This window comes from Solea senegalensis, linkage group LG19 (assembly GCF_019176455.1).
Source record: "Solea senegalensis isolate Sse05_10M linkage group LG19, IFAPA_SoseM_1, whole genome shotgun sequence".
NCBI lineage: Eukaryota > Metazoa > Chordata > Actinopteri > Pleuronectiformes > Soleidae > Solea > Solea senegalensis.
In genome coordinates, this window is record NC_058038.1 from 17,301,958 (window position 1) to 17,325,570 (window position 23,613).

Consider the following 23,613-nt stretch of genomic DNA (forward strand, 5'->3'; position numbering starts at 1 on the left):
CACCTCCCCCTGGACTTTGTGTGCCAGCCTAATCCCTGGCTGGGTGCATCTCTCTCTCTCTCTCTCTCTCTCTCTCCCTCCCGCATGTGACCTCTCAAGGCTTTTGACCACAGAGGAGCAGATGGAGAGCGTCTTGTGGCCTAGTTACGTGTTCCTAAAACTAAGACTGTGAAATTGGTGGCTCGTCTTTGACATGATTGGCCCTGGTGACAAACCCATGCTGGGAGCAGACGCACTCGTCTCCCAAATAGACGTGCAGTTCTGAGTGCAGATAAAATGGCCTTGGTGGAGACTCCACGAGCTAAAGGATGAAACGAGGGCTCGCTCAGGCTCCGCTGGCCACCGAAATGTTTCATAACTGCCGAGGGTCGTCACCACAGAGCACTTTATTTCTGGGGGTGAGAGCAGAGGAGCGGGAGGCAGACAAACAGCTCTCCTGCTGGTAATTAGAGGAGGCATAACGATATCCTTTGTGGAAGAGCTATTCAGGGAACAGAAAAGCGGGAGGACAAAGCAGACTGTCACTGCTCGCTGTGTACCCTTGTTGTCCTTCTCATTCAATGGGGTTTCGAGACAGTGTCTGCATTTCAGCCTTATATAGGCCGGTGATGTAGCTGACGAACAGGGTCGCCCATCGTTGTCAATATCAGCCATTTTAAGTTTCTTTGATTTGTGCCACTTGTTCGGGCGAGCAGATGCTTTAGATCAGCGTTGCGTGACGTTAAAGGGCTACTTCACCCTTTCCAGAGATAAATGTGTTGTGTCATCATCAGACAGAGGATCTGAGGTACATGTCTCGTCCCCACAATAACAAAACAAAACAAAAAAATACATAAATAAATAAGCAACACTTGTTCCTGCAAGTTTTTGCACCTGATTGTTATTGTTTGTTAGTGTTTGTGTTCTGATCTGTTTTCTTGTCCACTTCGTAAATCTAAGTTATTATTATAATTTATTATTATTATTGTTATAGATCTGGCAAAAAAGGTTGTCGTCAAAGAAAATGTAAAGCCCCGCCCTGCTCTTCACTGTGTTTCTGTCAATTACAACAAGTTTTATGAGTAAAAGATCTGAAAAAATGGGTTCTAATTGAATCCAACTCTCCAACTGTAACAGAATGTGAATGAACTTGTTTTCAGTTTCCTCCTCATTTGACCAAGTGGGAAGAAAATGTGTGAAACAGCCCATTAAGAAATAAAAAAAGGTGAAACACGGTGCTATGTGCGCTGAAACGTGAACAACACTGTGGCATTTTCCTCCAGAGGGCCTGAGATGAAAATCACCTCAGCTAATGGGATTACAAACGGCAGTAATACTGATCTCATCAACACACACATTTACATAAATGACAAATCTGCCCCTGTGCTCGGACGCTACATAATTAGGTAAAACACTAAAAAGTAAAGTGGTTGAAATGTGGGAGGAATTGCAAATACAAAGAGACTTTGATTTTCTGACAATAAACCTTTCAAAATGTTACACACTGCAACAGAGAGGAGGTCAAATGTGAGGTAAACGTATAAAGTTAATGATTGAAATGATGGATGCAGGTACGTGTTAGCATTAATAATTAAAGTGTCCTGATTCAGAAAAGGTTGTGGAAGTGGATCAAACCAACCTGAAAACTGTGTGAAATATTTAAGTTTCCATTTTTATATAATGATAACAGAACAGGAGACGAGTGGAGACGCGGCATTTTACCACAGATCGACCTAAATGAGACTCAACCGACTGGAGATCACTGTTGATGAACATGAGGCTGTTTCCTCCAGCATTTCTGAGATTATGTGTAATTAATTATCCTGCGCCTGTCGGCTGTCAGTTATCTTACTTTGTAACATTTAACGGTAAATGGGCCAGCTCTTTATTTTAGATCTAAAAGCTTGTCTCAGAGAAAGATCAAAGTCTACGGCCTTTAAGTCACTGCTCGAAGACCAACTCTGTGTTAGCAACTCACATTTTTTAGCTTGGAGGGAAAATTTTCAAATGTCACAGTCTGAGATTTGCAGTTTGATAAAAAAACAAAAAGGAATAAAATGAGTCAGGTTGGTTTTATGATGACAGGTTTCAAGGCCAAAGTTAGTTACCACTGTAAAAGTCTGGCATTTTCCTGACCTTAAATCTTCTACTGTAACCTTTAAACCTTCTACTGTAACCCTTAAATCTTCTACTGTAACCCTTAAATCATCTAAACCTTAAATCTTCTAACCTTTAAACCTTCTACTGTAACCCTAAATCTTCTAACCCTTAAATCATCTACTGTAACCCTTAAATCTTCTACTGTAACCTTTAAACCTTCTACTGTAACCCTTAAATCTTCTACTAAATCATCTACCCTTAAATCTTCTACTGTAACCTTTAAACCTTCTACTGTAACCCTAAATCTTCTACTGTAACCTTTAAACCTTCTACTGTAAATCTTCTACTGTTTAAACCTTCTAAACTGTAAAAATCTTCTACTGTAACCCTTAAATCATCTACTGTAAATATTCTACTGCAGGTTTAAACCTTCTACTGTAACTGCAACATTTAAACCTTCTACTGTAACCTTAAATCTTCTACTGTAACCTTTAAACCTTCTACTGTAACCTTAAATCTTCTACTGTAACCTTTAAACCTTCTACTGTAACCCTAAATCTTCTACTGTAACCTAAATCTAACCCTTAAATCTTCTACTGTAACCTTTAAACCTTCTACTGTAACCCTTAAATCTTCTACTGTAACATCTACTGTAACCCTTAAATCTTCTACTGTAACCTTTAAACCTTCTACTGTAACCCTTAAATCTTCTTCTGTAACCTTTAAACCTTCTACTGTAATCTTCTACTGTAACCATCTAACTATTGCTCTCACACACACACGAATTACACCAGCCAAATGAACAATCACACATGTGTAATTTGAACAACAACAGCAAACAGCAAAAAATCACAACTTTCAAGTATTGACTTACAGCAACCACAAGAACAATCACAGCAGTTTAATTTGAACAACAACAACAAACTTTCAGGTAAATCTTTCCAGCGTGTCTTTCACTTCAACTAAAATTGTACACGTCTGGACTTCCTTGCAGCAAAAGCATCTATGGTATCATCAAATGACACCTAGAAAATAAAATGGCCTCATGGCGCCCCTCCAGCAGATGGCGCTCTAGGCGATCGCCTATATCGCCTATGCAAAGAGCCGGCCCTGACTGTAACCCTTAAATCATCTACTGTAACCCTTACATCTTCTACTGCAACCTTTAAAGCTTCTACTGTAACCCTTAAATCTTCTACTGCAACATTTAAACCTTCTACTGTAACCCTTAAATCTTCTACTGTAACCTTTAAACCTTCTACTGTAACCCTTAAATCTTACTGTAACCCTTAAATCTTCTACTGTAACCTTTAAACCTTCTACTGTAACCCTTAAATCTTCTATTGTAACCCTTAAACTTCTGCTGTAACCCTTAAATCTTCTACTGTAACCCTAAACCTTCTACTGTAACCTTAAATCTTACTGTAACTTAAACCTTCTACTGTAACCCTAAATCTTACTGTAACCCTTAAACCTTCTACTGTAACCCTTAAATCTTACTGTAACCCTTAAACCTTCTCCTGTAACCCTTAAATCTTACTGTAACCCTTAAACCTCCTACTGTAACCCTTAAATCTTATTGTAACCCTTAAATCTTCCCTGTGATCTGTAATCCTCATGCTTGCTACACAAGGACTCATTAGCATCAAATAAATACACAACAGAAGAGAAATAAAACACAAAGATACATACATTTTCCTCATAGTCCAGTATGTTTCTTGTTTTTTCTCTCAGCTCACAGACATTAAAGTGATTAGATTTTTAAAATCACTCCTCTCCAATCCACTCTTACACGGCCAAATAATTAAAATGCAAATTTAGAAAAATTGAAGATGTCAGTCAGTGAGCAGCTGAACATCTTTAATTTCCACCCCGTCTGAATTTGTATTTAATAATACTGCTGTCTGGGTTCATTAGTTGGCCGTTGACCCGGCAGACACATTCAATTTTCTGTGCTGCCTGTGATTTGTCAGTGAAAATCATAACCGGTAGAGCAGTAGACCCAGTTCTCCACCAGGTGGTCACACGGCATCACTGCACACACACACAGAGTATTTATGACTTTATTATTAATCATTTATGGACAATTGTAATCTAAATGGGAAAAAAGTGAGTTATATCAGTGGATATGACATGACTGTATTTAGACATTACACAACAAAGATCAAAGACAGCAGCACATTTAAAAACACCTTAACACAAAACAATCAATCAATTCCTGCCTGTGATCATAAGCGCAGGCCGAGGCAATTATGCATCATTTTTATTGACAGCTTCAGTATTTACAGATAAATCCATTACACAAAACAAACTGTCATTGAATGAGAAGAGAACGATAAATCCATTCAAACGCAGCATTAGTTTTAAAGGCCTTCTTGTTTGTGTGTGGTGTCGTATAACTGTATTTACATTTTGGGTTTTAAATCCAGAGTTTATCCAATCATGTTTGTGTGGATGGAGTCTCCATGATGGCTTCTTCCTTTGTTTATTATGTCCATCACTTAATTATTATCCATTATCGTTCTCCTCAAAGCTCTCCCTCTAGTTCCTCTTCCTCCATGTTGTCATCTTCGGATTCTTCGTCTTCTACATTTGACTTCATTTTTCTGCCCGTTCGACCTCTGGATCTCTGATGAGGTCATTGTTGCCAGTTGCCATTTGTCGCCATCGTCGCTCCTGGATTTGTTTCACAGTGTTGACAGGTGGACAGAATCATGATGGTGCTCCCCACAAACTGGGAGGAGACGCCTCGTCTTGTCCAAAACCTCCACCCTCGCCTCTGTAAGTGAACATCTGCCGCCTCCACTCCCTGAGCACAAGGTTCCATTTCCTTTAAGTTCTGTGGCTGCTGATTAATTCAAACGTTAGCGTTTCCTTCTGTCTCTCAGGACCGTGTGTGTCTGTGTGTGTGTGTGTGTGTGTGTGTGTGTGCGTCTCATTCTAGTTCAGAGCACCTGCGTACCTTTTTTTATTTTTTTGGTCCTTCATCTGCTTGGCCTTGCTTTGCTCCCGTCAAATCCTCAGACTCAGCTGGGTGCCAGAGTACGTCAGTGACACATGTGGGAGACAGGAGGGACACGGTCTGCTGTCTGCAGAGCACACTGCTCACATGGGAGTCATTCGAACAAACACAAGACACTCGGTCTTATCTCATTTGTGCTTCAGGAGACTTTCCAGCACCCGGCAGAGACTAAAATCCTCAAGACAGACGTTTATCCCTCCAACTATCGTCAACAGTCCATCTAAACCTTCGTTTAACAGCCTCTCTTTTTTGTTCTCTATAAAGTTGTGACATGTGGGTGAGAAATAAGTTGTACTTCACTCTCTGAATGATCCATGTTTTCTCTTTCTTACTGAAATATGTCAGACTCCTGCTTCACTACAAAAACCCGAATCAACAGAAACTCCCATCATAATTGCACACTGAAAAATACTGTAGAGCTGCAACGAACCATTATTTTCATAATCGATTCATCTGTCGATTATTTTCACGATTAATCAGTTAATCGCTTGGTCCATAAAGTATCACAAAACCTTAAAAAATTTTGATTGGTGTTCGTCAAACCTGGAAACGATGATGTTCTCAAATGTCTTGTTTTGTCCACAAAACAAAATGATTCACTCTTAATTAATCTTGTTTTGTTAATCTTGTTTTAATCATTAAGAAAGCTTCGAACCGATTAATCGATTGTTGATTCATTTAGTATTCATAATCAATTCATCGATTAATTGTTTCAGCTCTAAAATACTGATCATCTAACATTCTGCCTACAATGTAATAAAGTGATGAACACATTTTATGAATAATGAATTAGGATGATGTGCATAATGTAAATAATTAATGCATTTTTTTATAAGAAAAGTAATAACAATTTATAACTATATATATATACATATATATACACAGTATAAGTGTGTGTGTGTGTGTGTGTGTGTGTGGGTGTTTGCGGTAGATAATGACTGACTGACATTTGACTGTATGTGTGAAGTATGTGGGATGTAGATTGACAGATTATTTTATTCTGATTAAATTGTATCCATTTCCCGTGTAGATTTCACAACATGCTGTTCATATTAACCTGTGAAGTATCAAAATCCATTACTCATTCTTTAAAAAATCATTAAAAACAGTTCTTTTAAACAGTTTTTTTGGTTTTCAATGGTGCTGGTAATACAGATTTATCAACTGTGGACACTGGTGACCTCTGTGTGCAGACTGAAGAAATAATGTTTATATAATAGATCCAAAATCACAAATCACAAGTAAAATCTAAAAAAGACTTCATATAAAATGTAGGATTTATTTGGATTTACCTGTCAGTTTTTGTAGATTCTGATTGTGCTGTATACATAAATGCCTCGCAAATGTAGTTTACAGGTGAAACTTGCTTTCAAATCACTGACTGTTGTTTATCACACTTCATTTCCACTGCTCATATAAGATGGAAAAAGAGATTTCTTACAATCTATGAGTCATGATCAGAGTGAAACTTTGACTTTAAAAGGAAACACGGAGGCACCAACAAGAGATAAATGTTAATGTTTGAGCGCTGCGGGTGCATCTTTGAGGAGATACATCACCGGCAATGGGACAGATTCATGTTTGTGTTACAAGCCCGGGCTCAGCGGCTGTAGATGGATGGTGGAGGAATGTCCACACAGTTGTGTTTGTCCCATAACTCCACTTCTGAAGTGGCATCTCCGTGGTAACAGATCGATAGAGAAGACAAATGTTGACAGAAGACACAAATTTGACACATTTGTGGGGGGTTTTGTCCACGTGAGCTCAGAGCGGTGGCTCTGTGCTGCGTTTTGATAGTTGTTGTTGTTGTTGTTGTTGTTGTGGTGGTGTACTCTTGCAGGACTCTTTGAGTCATCTTAATAGGCTTAGCTGTGTGTGTGTGTGTGTGTGTGTGTGTGGACATCAGCTGTCTGTCTAAAATCACTAGTTGGGTGTTTGCCAAAGCTGCTTTGAACTGAATTAACCATTAGCACAGCTATCTTTTTAATATTCCTAACCTTAACCATAACCAGTTAAATCCTAATCTTAACCAGTTCCTCAGATATTTTCTACCTCTTTAGGACCAGGTTTTGTCTCCATGAGGTACACAGACTCTCTAAAATCACACCTTTGTTCTTGTCTCCCTCTCTCTGTTGACTGTCGTGTGTGCACTTGCTGCTTTAGCTCAGTCTTTTCATCCGTTCGCCTCTCTTCTCTCCCCCAGTTTACCGCAGATGAATTGATTCCGTACAACGGAGACGAACTAAAGCTCTGGGAGCGTCGGCGCCGCATGCTCACTTTATCCTAAACCACTTTAGATCCACTTAAAGAAAAAAAACACTCTGGCTGCACGAATAGAAAAGACGAGGCTTCAGCTGTAAAAATCCTTGAGAGACAATATGAAATATGTTCCATCACTTTGAAGATTATTAAGGGTATTGAGTCATTCACATACACAGATGAGGTTGAGTTTTCAGGCCCAAACAATGCTTTCAAAGATTTAATAAGGAACTTTATGGATTTATTTAATTTATGTAATAGTCTTTTCTTTCATTATCCACTTCAGGGTTATTTGCTTATTGCATGCTTGATAATGTGTCTGTTTTGGTCTGAATAAATGGACCAATCCTCTCATTGGGGTTTAAGGATATCCAGGACGACGGGAGACGTGCCTCCTGTTTTTAGAATAAAGCATGGGCGGCCATTGTGATTAAACCTAATGCCTCTTCCTCCTGCTGCTGCCGCTCAGCCTCTTAATTTGTGACGTCAGCGCGCGAGTGTGCGTGGAATTGTTGATTTGGCAGCACAAAGACAGGAAGCAGGAACGGAATGTGGGATGCACAGAGGAAATCATGTGAGCAATGGAAACTTTGTGGCAACACAAACTGTGCACGCTACATCAGAGAGAGAGAGAAAGATTGAAAGACAAAGAAGTCCTCCTGGTTTTTTTTTTATTCTCCTCTCTAAACAGAAGTAACACAAGATAAATAACCTCACTGTCACTGTGTGTGTTCTTGTTTGGGTATCTTCTGTCAAACCTTAAATGGGCTTTTTCAGGGTTAAGACCTGGTTTTAGGGATAGATTTGGCTGAAGGTTAGGGTCAGGCACATAGTTGTGATATTTAAGGTTAGGATAAGGGCTTAAGGAATGCATTATGAGTGTCCTCACTATGGATACTGCACAAACATGTGTGTGTGTGTGTGCTCATTCTAATGTATCTAATGCAGGGACTGATGTGTGTTTATGAATATAGAGCAAACATAGCTGTGACAAACATGCTCTGCAAAGTTTCCCCTGAGGATCAGTCAAGCACAAAATAAATCAACCTGGAATCAACGTTGACTTGAACTATTTTAAAAGCATATTTGTCCTCGGTGTGTCTCCTTTTCGGCGTAAAGTAAATGTTATGACATGACCGGTCTCTGCTGCACTGCCTCATCTCACCACAAGGAGTCACCACAGTTGTGATTTTCTTCAGTCTTCACATAATAGATGTGTAGTAAGTCTAAGTAGATAAGTATTTGAGTATAGAAAAAGACTAAAATAAAACAGCAGTCAAATCCAGATTAGGCTCAACAAGACTTTGTGTTGTGAAAGTTTATTTCCTTGTGTGCAGCAGTCACTCTTCTTCCAGGTCCTGTGAGCCACTGCATATAAAGAGAGATTATACAGCAGCTTTTATAAGATACACTATCTTCTCTCCTCCACTCCTTCATGCAGCCGACTGACAACCACCGCTACAGTGACATTTCCTATTAAGCATAAATTTCACATATTGTGTTATCTGTTGCTAATATTGTGTTTTGATAATCTTACCTTCATTTTTCTATCCCTGAGTGTTATTTCATGTCTGAAGGAGCAAATGTAACACATCCATTATCCCACTGGGGAATTAATAAAGTCATTGTATATAGAGAGAATAATAGAAATAGTATAATTTGCACCAAATGGTTGTATGAAGGTTGTGAGAAACATTCTAGGAATGTTCTGGCAACCTTTAGAGAATGTTCCCTCAAGGTTGTGAGAAAGAAACGTTAGGTGAACATTCTGGGAACCAAAAGAGAACGTTCTCTAAAGGTTGTATGAAGGTTACGAGAACGCGACGTTCTGGGAACCAACAGAGAACGTTCTCTAAAGGTTGTATGAAGGTTACGAGAACGCGGCGTTCTGGGAACCAACAGAGAACGTTCTCTAAAGGTTGTATGAAGGTTACGAGAACGCGGCGTTCTGGGAACCAACAGAGAACGTTCTCTAAAGGTTGTATGAAGGTTACGAGAACGCGGCGTTCTGGGAACCAACAGAGAACGTTCTCTAAAGGTTGTATGAAGGTTACGAGAACGCGGCGTTCTGGGAACCAACAGAGAACGTTCTCTAAAGGTTGTATGAAGGTTACGAGAACGCGGCGTTCTGGGAACCAACAGAACGTTCTCTAAAGGTTGTATGAAGGTTACGAGAACGCGGCGTTCTGGGAACCAACAGAGAACGTTCTCTAAAGGTTGTATGAAGGTTACGAGAACGCGGCGTTCTGGGAACCAACAGAGAACGTTCTCTAAAGGTTGTATGAAGGTTACGAGAACGCGGCGTTCTGGGAACCAACAGAGAACGTTCTCTAGGAAAACTTTCCACAGGACAACCTAGGGGGAAACCTTCAGGGAATGTTCCCCGAAGTTCAGGGAACCAGAAATTGTTAGCAGGGAAATACATACACACAACACAAACTGTAGTTGGTTTCATATTTACTGGCCTGGCAGCTGCACGTATGTTTTTTTCTCACTGATGCTGCAGCTGGATGATAGAGGAGGCCATGATCTGGAAAGCATCGCAGCTCCCATCTGCTCACTTCCTGTGTGTATGTGTGTGTGTGTGTGTGTGTGTGAGATAATCCACAGGAGTGAATAGTAATAGCCATAAAATTGTTGTAGCCAGGTGTGAACCTCTCATCTCCCCCACGTCAACTTCACCACAATCACTGACGCACATGTTCAACTCGGCAGTGCTCTTCAGCCGATGGATCTCAGAAGGAATTGACAGTGAAACGTTTGAGATTTTCATGTGACAGTGTGAGTGTGTGCTGCTGAGTGAGTCAGTTGTGTAACAGGACACGAATGAATGGGGAATGGAAGACATTGTGTGTGTGTGTGTGTGTGTGTCGACTAATCCTTACATCCAGGATCATGAGATGGAGCTTGAGGGAAAACAACATTAGAAGTACAGAATCTACACTCACACAACACAGAGGGGCTTATGTGAGCATTAATATTTCACATTATTAATTGAGATAATTTGACCTTGAGATTGTGTTGCCATGAACAGAAAGAGCATCAACTCGTGTTCCAAACAAACCTCACAAAAACCAAAGGGATTACTAAATTATTATGCAAGAGGATGTGAAAGCAGCGGAGGGGCCTCAGGACCAGCAGCTCATCCTACAGCCAGCATAATGACGACATTATCAAACTCGCTCAAGTGTGTCTTCCCATCTAGACTTCCACCTGCGCTTGGCTATTTACAGTAATCTCAGCGCTGGAGCAGAAATCAATAGCCTCTCCTGTGAGACAATGTGACATGCAGTGTAGCCGAGGGTGTGCAACAGAGAGAGGGGGACTTTTATCAGTTTGTCTGGGTTTTTCACAGCACAAAAGGCACAGAACAATCATCAGCACTCAGATGATCTGGCTCTCTGTGTGTGTCAGACAGATGGTCCTCACAGCCTCATTTCATCCAACTGATAACAGCTCGCTGGAGCTGCTTTTTGTGAAATGTGCGGGTGTTTTCGGGGTCTGCAGTTATGCCGACAGCTCTGTGAAGTGTGTATTTCTCTCTCCACCGGCACCAAGTGCTTGATAAGTGAGCGAAACGTCGGGTTTCTCCGTGAGGTCTCAGCCTTGTAAAGATAATGCATGTTGTGAAGAAGATTTCATGTATAAATGCAATGATTTTGGCTGTATGATAGCATCAGGCCAACACAGTGACAATGCTACCACGCTGATGTTCATCACGTCCAGTGTTCACCATATTAGTTTAATGTGTGTTATCTCTTATCTGGAATGGTGGCAACTGACCGTGACATCACTCAGAAGAATCTTGTTTTGAGGACTCAAAAATTCTTTTTTGCCCCGGTGGCTATTCAGTATATTCTTACTTCCCATTTAGCTTCAACTGGCAAACTGGGGGACTACCTCCACTTTTTATATGTGGTCTATGGTCAGTATTTGTCAAGTGGTTGCTGAGATATTTCAGTCAAAATCACGTTGTTTGTCAGTCACACCATGAAATATCTGCAGGTATAATAAAATGATGTGTTTGTGCCTGATTTTAAAAACAGATCAAAATGCTTCCTGGGCGTTTCTTCTTGGCTGGGTCAGTGCGGGCTGTGATTGGATCTCCTGCTGTGTCTGGACTCTGGCACTGATGAAGCCACGGCAGTGTGGGCAGCTCGGACCGTATGTTACATAAAAAAAACAGTGTGAAAGTCCTGATGCCACACACAAACATTATGTAATGACTTTGCAAAAGGGCAACCCGTCTGTCAATCATGGCGGTAATACCACCACGAGTGGTAACAGTATGTGGCCCCGTTTGACACGGCACAGCGCGATACTGTGACACAATCGAGGTGGAGAGAATACTGAACTATTCTACTCAAGTAAAAGTACCACTATTTTTGTAAATATAAATGTACTCAGGTTAAAGTAAAAAAAACTTTAGTAAAAGTAAAAGTTCAAATCTCACATTAATTGTTTTTAGTTGAAGATAAACCTTTACAAATTAAAGTGCTGGCAAAATAAAATATGTAACCACATAATGTATCAGTCAACATGGGTCAAAGGTCACAAATTCTTTAAATACTCACTCACTCAGGGACCTTAATTAACGCTAATTCACCTGTCCTCATCATTCATTCACCTGTCATCATCATTCACCTCCAGTTTCCGGTGTATGATTTATTTATTTATTTTAATTCAGGCCAATCTTTTTTTTACTCAGTAATGGATGTGATTAAAAAAAAAACATACTTAAGTAATGCAAGTAAATGTAATTCATTACTTTCCAACTCTACATACTGTATATATATACTCTCTCACTCTCTCTTTCTCTATGTATATATGTATATATCCACATATATAGGTATATACATATACATATATATATATATTTCCAGCACTGTCTTTTATTGTTAACGTGTTATGTTTATATGTTTGGGTGAGTATAAACACACAGCCTTTTTTCAGGTATTATTTAAATTTAGGGTGGATTATTGTTTTTTTTCATCCTTTTAGTTTTCACAGTATTGCAGAGTGTTGCGTTGCCAGCTGAGATTGAGTTTGATAATAAAGGGATCCTTTCAATCCAACCATGAATTTCTGGCCAAAATACCGTTGAAAACGCATGTGAAAACATCCCATGAATGGTCACAGAGCGGCTCCAGAGCCTCCCTGTTGTGCAGGAGGAGGAGGAGAGGGGGAGGAGGAGAAGGGGGAGGAGCGAGAGGGAAAACCCAGGAAGGGCTTACAAATATCGCGTTGCTGCTGTCGCTCCCTCAGAATCACAGGATGTGACGGTGCACGAGAGCCGACTGACTCAGTGAAACGGATGAATTTAAACTTTGCGGATCTGAGGAGGGACGGGGTTTAGAGGCGAGCTCGTGTCATGTTGATGGGACAGGACAGACCCCCCCCCACCCGGCATCATCATCATCATCATCATCATCGTCAGCCGCAGCAGTAATGTCAGCCTGAGCGCTCACAGTCCACTGTGTGAGCCAGTGTGTGGAGATTAGAGGCAGCTCAGGTTCTCTTCCTCTGGAGGATGGTGTGACAGAAGGACGTGGTCGGAGCTGTGCGTGTTTGCGGTGATTGTTCAGGCCTGCGCGCTCCTGGTTGGACGGCGTCAACACACACACACACACACACTCAAAATGTCAAGGATGCTCCAAAGAGGAGGAGGAGGAGACAGACCGCAGAGACAGCAGCAGCATGACTGTCCACACTGAGACACAGGACACGGATCCGTAGTGGGACTGAGAGAAATACATTGTCCCTGCTTATTATTATTATTATTATTATAGTGGTTAAATCGGACATAAAGCGATGGCTTGACATTATTGCGTCTTTTTCTGAGTTCCATCGACGTGACAGCGGACTCTCTCCGTGAGTGAGCGCCCGGACGCTTCTTCTCCTCCTGCTGCTCCTGGTGATGATGATGATGATGTGCTGTTCGGGTATGAAGCAGTGAAGTGGAGCAGCAGTGGATGTCGCAGCCCTGCAGGGTCACAACACACACGACTGAAGGGTCAAGAAATTGTTGCAGCGAGGGGAATTCCCCCGCCGCTCCTCATTACGCCATGGATGACTCGGGGATAATACGTCGCCGGAGGCTGCAGGTGAGGAACATCATCATCATCTTCGTCATCATAATGGGATGTAGATGTCATGTCATTGTTAAGTTACTTTTTAATTACGGCATCAATATTGCATGAGGGAGCCTTGTTATTAGTGCTGCTGCACCATGTGGTAAAACAAATGAAAACAAAATTCTCATCTATTATGAAGCAGCCTGCTTAACCATGGGTCATACAGGTCATGCACCCCCCACCCCCCACTCCCTACTCCATCTTTGTGTGATTCAGTCAAGTGAACTGAGCAGAGATGAGCTGCCTGCAGGCCCAGTGGAGAGAGAGAGAGAGTGTGTGAGAGGGTTTCTTCTCCATGTTCACTTACAGTCCCGTTCACCATAGTCAACGAGGGCACGCCTGAGCTGCACAGAGGCAAATTGGCCCCTATTACTTTGGGGGGGGGCGGGGGGATGGGGGTAGATGTAGAGGAATCAGGGGGAGGATTAGCAGTGAGGTGTACTGATGGCTCCACGTCTCATCATCCCCGGCGCTCAGCTCGCTGCTGTGATGTATGACAGCAGCTGTAAGAGTATTAATCATCGCAGTCACACACACACAAAAGAGCACCAGCAGTTTATTGATATAGGCCGTCCAGAATGATTTAGTGTGTGTGTGTGTGTGTGTGTGTGAGGGAGAGAGAGAGAATAGAGAGAGAGGGGGGGAGTGACTTTAAAGATATAATATGTAACATTTCAACAATGATGAGACTATTGTTATTCTTAAATCTATAGAAATTGATATTTCTATTCAAGGTAACAGACTATTTTACTATACATCCGTCATAGTGAGGAAGGAAATGTTAAATAATAGTATGACCAAAAGACAATTCCCATAATCCAACACTCCTTCCCAATTTCATCTGACTAGATCTTTTTTTCTTTTTTTTGGGATTGAGAAATTTGACTTTATTTGCGCTTTTATCCTTATATATGTCTGTGATTGTTGATTGGCTGTGCACGTCAGTCCCCTGGGTTTAATCATCCCAACCGTCACTCTCTCACACACACACACACAATCATTCTCTCAGCACCATATGGTGACACACCCCACGCCCCTGCAGTCGGGGTCAGGGGTCACACCCATGATGCATCGCTCCGAACATGACTAACATGAAAGGATCATCTTTGTGATTCCTCGCACCTCCTCCGCTCCGTGACACTGCGGTTTAGCGAAACTGACACATAAACATGTGCTGCTGTGAAAAGCACGTGGAGAAAATGTTCAGCTTTATTAGCATCACAGGGAATATACAGTAGATGCTAATTTAGATGTATTAGACAGACACATCTTGGTAGTTTACGTAGAAAACTGTGGAAAAGTTGAAGCTCCCCCAGCTTTGTTGGTTTAGCAAAGTTGTAATGACATTTTTTCTTACTGTGGTCCCTCAAATAAGAAATCTCTTAAAATGTCTTTATTACTGCTTGAATACCATCTAGTTTGCTGATTTTCCTTCGTTGTTGCCTATTTGACAGAAGCCATTTTTAGCATGAGATAGCGTGACAAACACAGGTCATACAAAGGTCACTTTGGATGCGTTCACACCAGGATAGTCCAAGGGATTCGGTTTTATTGGGCGGGGAATGTTGAAACAATTCATTTGGTTTGGTTCACTTTCACAATACACTTTTGTAAGCGTCTGGACAACGTCAGCAGCTGCTCATTTGGGGCATTCTTATCTGAAAAGAGCACTGACCAGGAAGAAAAAAAGCATGAGGAAGACGTAAACTCCGCCTCATTGATTGGCCAGGACCTGAAAACAGAAATCCATCCCCTTCACCCGGCTTGTTCTCCGGAAAAGCAAAGAATGGGGCAACACCAAATGTATGCAGTCTTAGGGTTTCTGTTTTTACTTTGGTGTTCAAACCTAATTGGTTTTTCAACCTGAGACCCTCGTTTTCACGCGGACCAGAGTTCGCTTTCGTTTGGTCCGCCACCAAAGAGCTCCGAGTTCGGATGAATACTACATACTACACTTAAGCCTGTAGATGGAGTTTTTTTTTCCTATTGTGTAATAGAGAATAGAGAATAGAGAAAAGTGTGTATGGTAATTAAACGTTAGCTAAAACAACTAGTGAAATGCCCAAAGTGCTGTGGTTTGATAGGCATGGGACGTGGGAATGACCGTCATCATTTGGCTTCTACTCCAGGGAAGTGTCTTTTTCAGCTCCGTGGGAAACATGAGTGACATTCGTGTACATTGTTTTGGCAAACTCATAAACCACTGTAGCTCTGAGTGGCAGCTACCATTCCCCTGTTTTGTTGACCGACCGCTCAGTCTCTGATCTGTTGTCTGGTCCTGTCGCTGTTCCTTTGCAGCTCCTTGACTGATCCCTGTTGTTCGTCTGCAGGTCTGCTCTCTGCACCATTTTTGCTTTTGCAGTGTGTTCTGAGAATAATTCAACTGCCCGGTGCAAGCACACCGAGCAGCGATGTACTTTACAGTCAGAGAGCTCAGCTAATGCCATTTCATTACTGCAGAGGCATTTTTATTCCTTTAGTGCAGGCAGATGATCGCAAAGCACCATTCAATCCTCAGTTATGGTTTACCGCCCTCCCTGCCCGACTGACTGTACCGTCACAGACATGGCTGAGCAGCATGGACGGGAAATCCATTTTAAATGGTTTAAACTGACATGTGGACGCAGGTTGAAGAAGACGAGAGCGTAATTCTGAATTTGAAGGATCTAGATACAGTCGGTGGACGTGACCCTGCGGACATTTGGCCTCAGGTTGAATGAGTTACCGAATGATGCAGTGACAGTGACTCGAAACATGAGGCAGCCACAAGAACAAGCCCCTGCGCCAACACTGACACACAGGCACATGTAGAAACTCCGTTTGTGCTGCGTATAAACCATAATAACGGCTTTTTGTTGTCAAAGTCAACACGCATAATTTGTCTGTAGTCAACTGAAGTCACTTTCAATCAAAATGCTCATTTATAATCCACTGCTATCACAATATAATCACAATCAGGTGAGGGTAAGTGAATAATATTCCTCAGTCCTGTTCACTCCTGTCAGCCTGGGTCTCAAGAGGATAACACCATCAGTTAGAATCAGCACCAGCCTCAGCGTTCTCCCCCACAGGGCGCAGCTAAACTGGGAAAAAAGCAAAAAAAAAAAAAGCTGCTGCTGTCAGGAAAAAGGGAGCAAATATGGCGTGGAGCTGTGTTCCATTCTAATCTGTGATCAGTGGCTATGTCATATTTGTGACTGAGCCTCCCATCTGTCGCCGGTCACCCTCCACCGCCGCCAGACTTGGACTCGTTGAACCCGGCCACACATCAGCTGCAGACAGTGTTGGTTTCTCTTTAAATCCTTTTAACATGCTCTGACGTGGGAAACGCAGCCATGCGATGAACAACAATGGTGGCGTTCTGACAGACTAATTATACCACAGGAGAATTAAGTCCGATTTCTTTTTTTGTTGTTGAGGCAAGGATCGTATTTCCTTAATGATGTTTTTTTTTTTTTTCCTGATTTTGTGTAAAATGCCGTGAGTCACGATGCTCGTCCTGGTACAATGACCACCGATGAACTGGGAAATGACGTTTCTCTTCTTGACCTTTTTCCAAATTAAAGTGGAATTGCGGTTTACGAGAGCAGTCTATAGGCAGATAGGACCAGACTCGGAAATGTAATGGAATTCCTACCGGGATAATAAAAGTCATTTCATAACTGAGCTCCCAGATCCACTCACTGCACAGCATATAGTTCTGCTGTTTACTGTGTGGAAGCCCAGAGCAGGAGAAGTCATAGGAAGACATGAAAGGAAGATGGAATCATCATTTTCAATGGCGCCAATTTATTCTTTCAACCACCAATAGACGACTGCACTTGTTTCATGTGCCAACTGCTTCTTTTATTGTCTAGACATGTCGGTACTGCAAAGAGCTCCTCAGAGGGACATCAGACAGACACAGAGCAGATGTTATGAGGTCTGGATTTAGATGCAGCCGTTTGCTGTATGCAGTGGGTTTGGATTGCCGATTTGTGCTCATTTCCAAGTGGATTTTTCCTGCTAAACTGTTCTGTTGAGACTGCACTAACCGGACCCAACGAAATTCATGTACGCATGAATGGAATTGTGTGAGGGATAGCGTTTGCTGATCTGTTGCTAGTTCACGGAGGATGACAAACAGTCATTACAGTTCATTGTGAGGGGGGGAACACAAAAGCTCGACAAGCCTCTCACACATTAAAATTGCTTTTTAACGCGAACCTGCTAAAAACAGACGACTGACACCGTTCTCACTGACAGTGGTTGGGTTTTTTTTTCACTCTTGTGTCACCAGTGAAATGTCACCAACCCAATGAGTCAGAGTCAAACTTAGAACGTGGGATTAAACGGGTGTGAACTGATCAATAAATTGTCATTAAGTATAATTAGAATAAATGATTACACTTTATAAATAAAAGAAGGTGTTGTCTGATTGCTGTGGAGGGAGGATGGATTTACAATGTCTCTAAAATCCTGGCACATGTGCAGCTCAGCGAGAATGACCGTAAACACAGAGGGGTTTTCATGTGGTTCCGTTTACACTGGACTGTGGGACTTCCCTGCACCGTCATTGGCTTCAGCTCTCGTCGGGTGGGGTTTGTTTGTACAGTTGAACCCACTCGTCACTGAGACGCCTTTCTTTCTTGATGCTTCACGCTCTTGTAAGTCATCGTCTCCGCGCTGACAGCTCTGGGTCAATTAGCCTGATCAATGAAGGACAAAGTGAATGGGGATCAATGGGTTGAATATTCAGTCCTTGTAAAGAGAGGATTTGTTGCTTTCGGCGCATGAAAACCTCCAGGACATGCAGTTAAATAGCTCTTGTGTTGCCTGTAAATGGATCTTGAGATAAGAACATTATTATTATTATTATTCTCTTACTCTCTTATTAGTGAAGTGTTTTCCACTCTGCATGGTGTTTCTCCTCTCGAGGTAATTGTTGTCCAGGACAAAGGTTTGACCTTGTGGATGTTGATGGACTGCATAAAAACACTCTGCTGTGTCCTTGTGTTCGAAGCTTTGAGGCAGCCACAGCATGATACATATATTTAGTGCTTCACAGAGAGCAGTAGCAGCAGGTCCACACACACACACACACACACACACACATATCTGAAGGTTAACCTAATAATTGCATTGACTGTGGTTTGCAGGAGGTCAATGCGATGCTAACAGCCTTTTAGCACTGTCACCTGGAGTGTGACGGTTCAAAGTGTAGAGGAGCTAATGCATTCATTGTATCTGTAACTATATACTGAGTAATGACTCTCATGCCAAGCTGTTGCATTTGTATGACTCCCACACACACACACACACACGGTTCCGAAGGCCAAATGACTCAGGCTCAAGGATAAGCCGCCCTCCCACTTCTCTCCCTCTCTCTCGCTCCCTCACCCTCACCCTCTACCCTACCCTTATTTACACCCTCCATCTCCTCCCTCTCCCCCTCTCTCTGTATCTCAGCACGCAGGGTTTTGTAAAGAGCCAGACTGTGTTGGCATGAGATCTGGCTCCGCTCTCGCTGTTTTCCTTTCGCGGCTTTGTCTGCTGCTGTTTCAGTCCAACGCTCCCTGCGCGTTGGACTGAACCATTTAAGCAGTTTTCAGGATAAACAAAGTGACTGCTGCAGTGGTTCAAAAACAGCCATAGACACAAATGCAAAAAAAAACAGGGGGACCATACAATTTTAGCCTAAGAAAAAATGTAGAAGTGAATTCTACTGCTCAAGAAACACGGTTGTTCAGCAGTTCATTTCTTTAGACCTCACTCTTGCACTGTTGGTGCAACCTGTGGCCCCTCTGCAGTGGTTCATTGTAGCTTTGAAGTTTTTATTTTATTTTACTAAACATCTCTTATTCAGAGATCAAGTTGTGCTTTAATGTTCTGTGCATCACGTCCAATGTCTACGTCAAATGCGATATTAAAAATCCTTGTGTTTGAAATATGGAAAGCCGTTCCCGACATTTAAATGAAGTAATGTGTACATAAGGAAGTGCACATTTGCAGTCCTGTCCATCTTTGGATACACATATTTATGCCAGGCAGGTTTTCTCACCTAAAATCCAAAAATGGCTTTATTTGTTTCAAAGTGGGTCACTTTTAAATTCCTTCATTTGCCACAAACAATGGGAGGACGAGGTCTACGTAATTCTGTGTTTTATTTTGTCTCCACTTTATAAGAGGTTGGGTATAATACGGCAATGAAATGTCAACAGTTTTCTTTTTATAGTAAACTTTATACATGATGGGGCAAATAGGTTTTTGTGGATCCAGATTAATTTTATTTGGGTGGAGAGAAGACTTTTCATCCTAAAGGTGTATACACACAAACACTCCCTCAGGCTGGTCTGATAGTTTTGCCTGACAGTTCATGTTTTCAGGTTAAGGACACGGCATACAAAGACCAAACAGCTAACGATCACCAAAAGTTACACACTGCAGCTTTAGGAACATATCTTTCTGTGTTGCGTTTGATGTATACACACTGTAGACCCAGGATAAATGAAAGTTTATAAGATTTATTTCCATGTTATTCCGAATTACCACAGTGGAAACTGCTCCAAACCCCCAGAGGCCTCCAGAGGCGTCAGGGGTAAACTGTGTAATAGTCACTTAGGCGCCGTCCGGCTTAGCTGTTGTCGCTATGCCAGTCAAGCTTTCTGTTTTCACACGGAACAAAAAGCTGTTTAATTGGCAGAGGCTGTTAAATAAAATATTTCATAGAGAAGTGGGCTTTTTATTTGTAACCTGAGACTGAATGAGCAGCTGTAAATAACGTCAGTGTTTCTTTGTATGTTGTTTCTCCACAGTAACACAATTCATCAGTGATAAACCCTCATTGAAACTGTACTTTCACATAGTTCATCTGCTTTTTCTGGTCTTATTTTGGGACTTAAAATGGGATATTGTCATACATTTTACACATAGAAATGACTACGTGCTACTGTTGCTCTGTATGTGTCTGTGTCACTTGCATAAATGCCATGTTTTATAGATTGTCTTCATCCCTTATGTACATGTTTTATATGTATATACAGTATATGTTCGTACCTGATCTCTGTTTTTTTCCTTTGTTTTTCTTCCAGAAGGATTTGCCACTACCTCGCAAAAACAGCAGGTGAGCTCTCTCTCTCTCTCCCTCTCCCGCTCACCTTCCCTCCCCCCATGTTTTTTTCTCCTCCCCTCTCTGGGGACACACCGGGTCCCTCCCTGAAGGAAAAAACAATGGCACTGAGCAGTGAAGCTGCTGTGAGTTTGGCTCATTCATCAACAAGGTCTCTCCTCCTGTGCTTACACCAGACGGGGCAGGCTTTCTTGGATGAGCATGATTTGCACGTTGTGTTTGAAAGCTCTGAGGGTGGTTGAGTGGTGCTTGTGCTGTGAAGAGTGTGGGGGAGGAGGAGGAGGTGCAGGAGGAGAAGCAGGAGGAGGCTGGAAGTCTGTCGGAGTCAGATTAAGGTCTGCCGGGAGCGCTGATGCTGTCCATGGTGCTGAATCCAGCCTGCCTTTTTCCGTCACTCATTTTTTTTCCTCTTTATCTTCTCCTCCCCCCTTTTCCCTTCACTGTGTTATCAATTCCTTTCTGTTGTACTTTCATTCCCGCCCTTTGCCCTTTCAAGTCCCTCCCTGTGCTTCTGTTTGTCTGGTTATTATGGTATGTATGTGTTAAAGCAGTCTGCAGTGTGTGACATCTTATATTTAGATTCATATTTTAAACACTACATATAGCAGTTTTTATATAATGATGTTTAGCATGAAAGGGGTTGTTCAAAGTGATGAACACACCATCTATTTGCGCTTAGTAAAAGCAGCTGAAAATGATTTAAGGCCACGTTCAGTCCTAGTATTTTATTTTATTTAACCTTGATTTAACCAGGTAGAACCCTTTGACATCAAAATCTCTTTTCCAAGAGTGACCTAGCCCAGAGGTCAGCAGCACACGACGTGTTAACACCTGTCCTGACATTAACATGCGTCTCCTGTGACTGCATGACACCGGCTCTCACTCGCTCGTGCTGTTTGCTAATACAGCGTTGCTTTGACAGACTTGGTGGAATGTTTCAGCCGCTGCCTCGTGACAAAACTGATGTTCAGCGTTGCTAATTTTGCTTCAGTAAACAATCCGACAAAGTGCCAAGTGAATCATCAATATATTAATATAAGAATGAAACGTTGATGGAGGCTCCTAAAGTGCATAACTATAATCTCCTTGCTCCGCTGAGTAATCAGTAAAAATATTTGTGTCTGTGTGTGTCTCAATCTAAAACTTGGTGTGTGTGTTCGTGTAAGCGGTCACAGTCCACTGCCTCCATCTCCACTCTGCCCTGTCCGTCTTCTACACCGCCCCTCCCTTGTCCTCCGTCATGCGTAACCGACCATTAGATGAAATCAACAGTTTGCTTGTACAAGTCGTGCTCTCCTCGCGCGCGCGCTGTAACGTCTGTCGCTAAATTTAACATCGCACTGGCTCGTTGGAGGGCTCCGTCTCCTCTGCATCACTTCCTGTCCTCCTCTGTAAGATGTAATCAGTCCGTCGTTCCATTATAGATGACTTCAAGGGGGTTTGTGTCACATTTAATCTGTCTGTCACCGGTAAACACAGTTCACGTTGTGTGTGTCTTTTCCCTTTTTCTTTGATTTGACTCGGCTTATGTTTTATGGTTAAGATCATGGTTAACATGGAGTCGTTCCCCTGTGTCATAGTCTTCACCTTCTGCTCCCTCTCTTTTCTCTCCTACATTAATTCCTGGAGTCCACGGCCTGCAGTTAAACCTTTTATCGCCCTATCTTTTAAGTATCAACATTAAACACCTGAAAAGCATGGATGTACAGCAGAGGAAACCACATATAAGTCATAATATTACTCTGTTTACAGCCCCATAGTCTGAGGCTTTTGTTATTCCTCTGTAAAAAAAAACAGACCCAACCCAACCCACCGCTCTCTCTCTCTCTCTCTCTCTCTCTCTCTCTCTCTCTCTCTCTCTCCCTCCCTCTCTCTTTCTCTCTGTCCTTTGGCAGTTCTCAGCTACACTTGCCCAGACATTAGCGCACACCTAAGGGCTGTAGGAGCTGCAGAGTGCGTTGCATTGCGATGACATTTTCTCAGACAGCTGCTGCGTGCTGCTGAGCGCCCTCCCTCACAGCTCAGCTGCTGCTGCTGCTGCTGCTGCTGCTGTTTGTTCAGAGCTACGCCTCGATACTAAACCAGCAACATGTTCCGACGCACTAAAAGGTACAGCAGTAGACAAACTGGGGCGGAAAATTTGGCTTCTGTGTGTTGTGGATGGACCGGCCTTTGTTTGGTCTCTGTCTCAGATGCCTGTGTACACTGCTGCAGTGTCGACTATTACAGAGGCTGTGGAGGACAGTGACTATGACGAGTGTCTATACCTGTGTGTTTTACTGCGGTTTGAGATTTCTGCTCATTTCTGTTGTGTGTGCATGTTAAAAGTGTGAAGTGGGAATTGTTCTGTGGTTGTCATAGTTAAGGTCTAGACTAGAGGAAACATCTAAACTAAACTAAAACTACATCTGCTGAAGTCTATGGTGTTTTAAAATCTATTTGTAGCTGTGTTTTCTGGCGAGAAACTGAGGTCTGTAAACGGTTTACTGCACCAAAATGTTGTGTTTAGTAGCTCGTGGTGACACAGAAGCTGCATGGACTGCTGCTTTGTTTGGTGATTTTGTAAATCTTTGGTAAATCAGAACAAAAGATCTTGGTCCTTTGGCAATTTTACCAAAGGGGGGTAATAATGGACTCTGTTTTAAGTTTGATAAGCAGATTATCTGTGTTATTAAAAAATAAGCTTCTTTTAATTGAGGCAAATAGCCGAGGTTAAATCAGTCACGACCTTGAAAAACGTATACTACATACCTTCATAACTACTCGACTGGATTATTGTAATGTTTATGTTCAGCTTGTTCAGAATGCTGCTGCCCACCTTTTAGACATGGACATAATCTCTCATGTGCTTGAAATACATTTCAAAGAACTAAGTCAAAAGATAACATATTTGAAGTTATGAAGCTTCAATGAACGGCTCTTGTGTGCTGTGATGTGAAATAGCTGATTTTCTCTGGAAAAGTGTGCTTTAAAATCATCAAACTCCATGCAAACCATAGTCAGTTTGGTAA

At 42.1% G+C, this 23,613-nt stretch overlaps 1 protein-coding gene across 3 annotated transcripts in view; it reads left to right on the forward strand.

The window, feature by feature from the left end:
- Positions 1 to 13,029: 13,029 nt before the first annotated feature.
- The window catches only part of LOC122785013 (microtubule-associated serine/threonine-protein kinase 1-like), a 41,577-nt gene continuing 30,993 nt past the window's right edge, over positions 13,030 to 23,613 (forward strand). Inside the window, exons 1-2 of one of the 3 annotated variants that reach the window (XM_044050557.1) lie at positions 13,030 to 13,464; positions 20,568 to 20,596. In XM_044050557.1, coding sequence (XP_043906492.1) covers positions 13,333 to 13,464; positions 20,568 to 20,596 — 161 coding nt within the window. In that variant the 5' untranslated portion in view covers positions 13,030 to 13,332. Of the gene's footprint in view, positions 13,465 to 20,564; positions 20,597 to 22,541; positions 22,712 to 23,613 lie in introns of those variants that run through there. The other 2 variants (XM_044050556.1, XM_044050558.1) reach the window with 2 other exon arrangements.